Below are 3,640 nucleotides of genomic sequence, written 5' to 3'. Positions count from 1 at the left end.
ATATATATATATATATATATACTCATAAAATAGAACGTCTTTTCTTGTATCAACTCCCTCAATGTCTGAGGTTTCTTCCGAGATAAGGCCTAGTGAGTACCTTGAAATTCATATTTCACGAGAGAACTCATCATCAGAAAACCACTAATTTTCGATGGAATCCATTGAGATTTGGCTCATCACCATCCTTTATCAATGAATCAAATTTTGCCAGATTCTGTTGAAAATTAGCGATTTTCTGATAGTGATTTCTTTTGATTGTTATATGTGGCAAATACTATAGAAGAAATCTTGAAAGACCTACTTTGTGGCCAATCAATTTGACATCTTGTTGAATCTGATATCTATATTCTCCAAAAGTGAATTTCTTATAGACAGAGGGTTCTTTGCAGCTTCCAATTAAAGAATCATAAGAAGGACAAAGAAAATAAGCTATTGAGAACCTTTCTTTCTTTCCATTAGCCATCACTTTGTGTTCCACACTTTTATAAACATCATTACTCCAAGCCTGCATTGAGATATATGATTAATCTTTTGTTTTGGGTAGAAATGAAATGATTTCTTAAAAATCGTACAAGATTCTTTCATTCTTTTTTTGTCTCTCATAGATGATCAGAACTTTCGAGTTTGAATTCTACTATAATATCAACCTACACTTCTTAGAAAAAAGTAACATAGACTTATCGAAACGAATACAAAAATCACTTTCTATAATAGTGACATCTGAACTTGCTTATATGTGCATCGACAATTATACTAACTTGTCAACGACATAGAAGATTATGTACCAAGAACAAACGACTTTGTTGGGTACAATACTTGCCAAAATTATTTATTCAATTAGTTGATAATAATCAAATAGTAAACACATACTTTGCTTTTTCTTTTAAAAAAAAAATCTGTCTTGAAATATTTTAAGTGATTAGCAATGAGACCATATGGGCAACTGAAGACGAAAGGTTGGTGAAAAAAGTTGGAATTTTGGACATTGGTTTCACTTTATAAACAAATTGCACTTTTGACACAGTTCTCATATATGAAGAGTTTTATAATTGAAAAATAATTGAATTGATGTTAAAAATTAGACAATTTGACCCTGACATCTAGCTTAACGTGCATTTTTTGATAAACCAAGCGATAGAGAAAAAAGTTTAAACATTTTTATTCTCTCTTTTTCATTGTTACTTCTCACTCTCCTATGATCTGCGTACTGCGGCCCAAATATATCAGTTGAAGGTGGATACAATAGGACAATACATAATTGAAATTTTAAAAAGATAAAGTATTTGAAGTCGAAGTTGAAAAAAGAATATTTAAGTCAGAACCACTAGTCATTTCTCTCCATTAATAATATCCAAATTAAAAAAGTGAAGACATATAGTAAAAAAAGTGCACCTGAAAAAGATCTCCAATGTTGACAATAAGTGCATTATGATTAGGCTTAACAGCAACCCATTTGAAGTCTTTCATTAATTGAAGTCCACCAACTTCATCTTGATCAAGTATTGTTAAGAAATCACTATCTGTATGTGGCACTAATCCAAATATTTCTTGTGATATTTCACATGCTGGATAGTGATTTAGTCTAAGAAAACATGTACTCTCATTGCAGTTTTCTCTTATTTCACTATCTTTGTGACCTAATTTTCTCACAAGAACTCCAGCAAGTGATTTGGCTAGGTCTTGCATTGAAGTTGCATATTCCATCATCACTTCCCTAAAACAAAGTTAGAATTTTATGTTAGAATTGGCCAACATCTTGGAAATAAATGGAGAAGTCATTCATTCATAGCGGAAATACCTTAAAAAAATATTATTTTTCATTCTTAAAAACCTTCTTTCATAGAAAATCAATACAGTAGTATTTTTCTCACTAGCTATTCTATTGTAGAGGAGGAGGGAATCTAAGTTGTATTGTTCGGATTGTCAAAGTTAATCATAGGTGTATTGGATTCTTCAAAAGTTAAAGAAAGTATATTTTAAAAAAAGTTCAACAGTATAACATCATTTCTTAAAAGTACTAACAACATTCCTATTAAATAAAAATTAAGGAATACAAAGAAAAAGTGTATACACTACTAGTTAACTTACATAAAATATTCCCTTTTATGATAGAAATTAACCAATTATACAAGTATATAATATATTCCTACAATATTTATATTCTCTCTGTCTCATACATATATAATTTGCACGTGCATGTTTTGAGGAAAAAAAGAGAAATTAAATAAGAAAAATCCACTTATTTTCCTAAAAGTTATTCTTTTTTCATCGTACGGAACACACCCTAAATCAATTCTAATTGATTTATTCTTAGTCCCGAATTTGCTTCTTTGCGCACATATCTCTGAGAGAATTAATCAACCTAGATATATAAATTTAAAAACCTCCATTTAATCAAGTTATATATAACAAATGTTAATAACATCAAGCCATCTTTACCCATTATAGCATGTAATATAATCCGTCGTAATTATTAATTACAAATTCATATTTTCAAGAGACATTTCTGTAGAGTTTATTAATTATGATACTAAAAGAAACAACTATCCGTGATGCACAAATTTCATGGCTAAATAACAAAATTCATCACTAATTCTATTCAGTATTGCTAGCTATAAACAATTTAATGATGGATTTATAAATACAAAATTTGTAGTTAATTCTATTTTTATTTTTATTTTTGATTTATAATAGTAGTACCTTAAAGTTGTGAACTCTCCATAACAAGTAGCTTCTGAAATTTTTGTCAACGGTATATGAAAAGCTTCTGACCAAGAAAATTGTTTAGGACAAGTAGCTGTTGAATTTCCCCATCTATATGAATTATTTAATAATCCACAAGTAGCTTTTATCTCAAATGGTGCTTTAAACAATTTCATTTGTTCTCTCCTCATTTTTCCAAGTAATTCAAGGCTCACACCATGATTCACAACTTGGAAAAACCCCCACTCTGAAGAAGCCTTGGCTATCGCGTCTTCGCATCTGGTCTTTTCTCTCTCATCTTCACTTTTCAGACCATTTAAGTCTATCAGAGGAAGTTCCAACGCTTCCATTAGTGCTTTTTCAGCGCTCCTATCATCATCTCCGCCACTCAAAAGCTTTGACAAGTCATGTAGGAGAGGAGGATTCCAAGACTCTAACATCATTGTGTGATCAAATTTTAAACAAGATAAAGAAGAAAAGGAACAAGAGTTTGGGAGTTGGGATAAAGAGTACACATGAGGTATTTATATGGCTCAAGTATAGTGAGGGGAGGAAAAAGAAAGGAAAGTGTGGAAGGTGGCAAATAGCCAAAATACCACCATGTGGGAAAAAACAATGGGGAAATTAAACCTTCTAAGTCATGACAATTGTCACACTTAGAATGTCTTTTGAATTTGACCCTTTTTCCTTTTAATTGTATTTTCGATGATCAGTTGGAATTAAGATGCGTTAACTAATTCTCAGATACTTAGAAGTACTTTTCATCAATACAAGTATAAACTAACTCTATTCATTAAAATTTGAACAAATATAAAGAAACTACATAGCGATATATAACTATAAACATTCGTAAATCAATATTGAATGCCAGCTTTCACCTATATCATGAATATCACACGCACATTGATTAGATTAATCTAAATTTACGCTATGG

The 3,640-nt window shown here is 30.5% G+C and overlaps 1 protein-coding gene across 1 annotated transcript; it reads right to left on the bottom strand.

Moving 5' to 3' along the window:
- On the bottom strand, positions 1-3,355 carry LOC107872347 (gibberellin 2-beta-dioxygenase 6). The gene is made up of 3 exons (XM_047404979.1): positions 2,704-3,355; positions 1,396-1,717; positions 1-508 (listed from the first exon to the last, which is right to left on the bottom strand). The coding sequence occupies exons 1-3, from the start codon at positions 3,147-3,149 to the stop codon at positions 278-280; spliced, it is 999 nt and encodes a 332-aa protein (XP_047260935.1). The 5' UTR covers positions 3,150-3,355; the 3' UTR covers positions 1-277.
- Positions 3,356-3,640: the final 285 nt, after the last annotated feature.

This window comes from Capsicum annuum, unplaced genomic scaffold (assembly GCF_002878395.1).
Source record: "Capsicum annuum cultivar UCD-10X-F1 unplaced genomic scaffold, UCD10Xv1.1 ctg72198, whole genome shotgun sequence".
NCBI lineage: Eukaryota > Viridiplantae > Streptophyta > Magnoliopsida > Solanales > Solanaceae > Capsicum > Capsicum annuum.
Note: the sequence above shows the minus strand (reverse complement) of the source record. Positions and strands in the feature narration are given on the sequence as shown.

Coding starts and splice junctions, on each gene's coding strand:
- LOC107872347 (XM_047404979.1), bottom strand. CDS start 3,149: ATGATGTTAGAGTCTTGGAATCCTCCTCTCCTACATGACTTGTCAAAG. Junction 1,718..2,703: donor GGAGAGTTCACAACTTTAAG/GTACTACTATTA, acceptor ACTTTGTTTTAG/GGAAGTGATGATGGAATATG. Junction 509..1,395: donor ACATTGGAGATCTTTTTCAG/GTGCACTTTTTT, acceptor ATCTCAATGCAG/GCTTGGAGTAATGATGTTTA.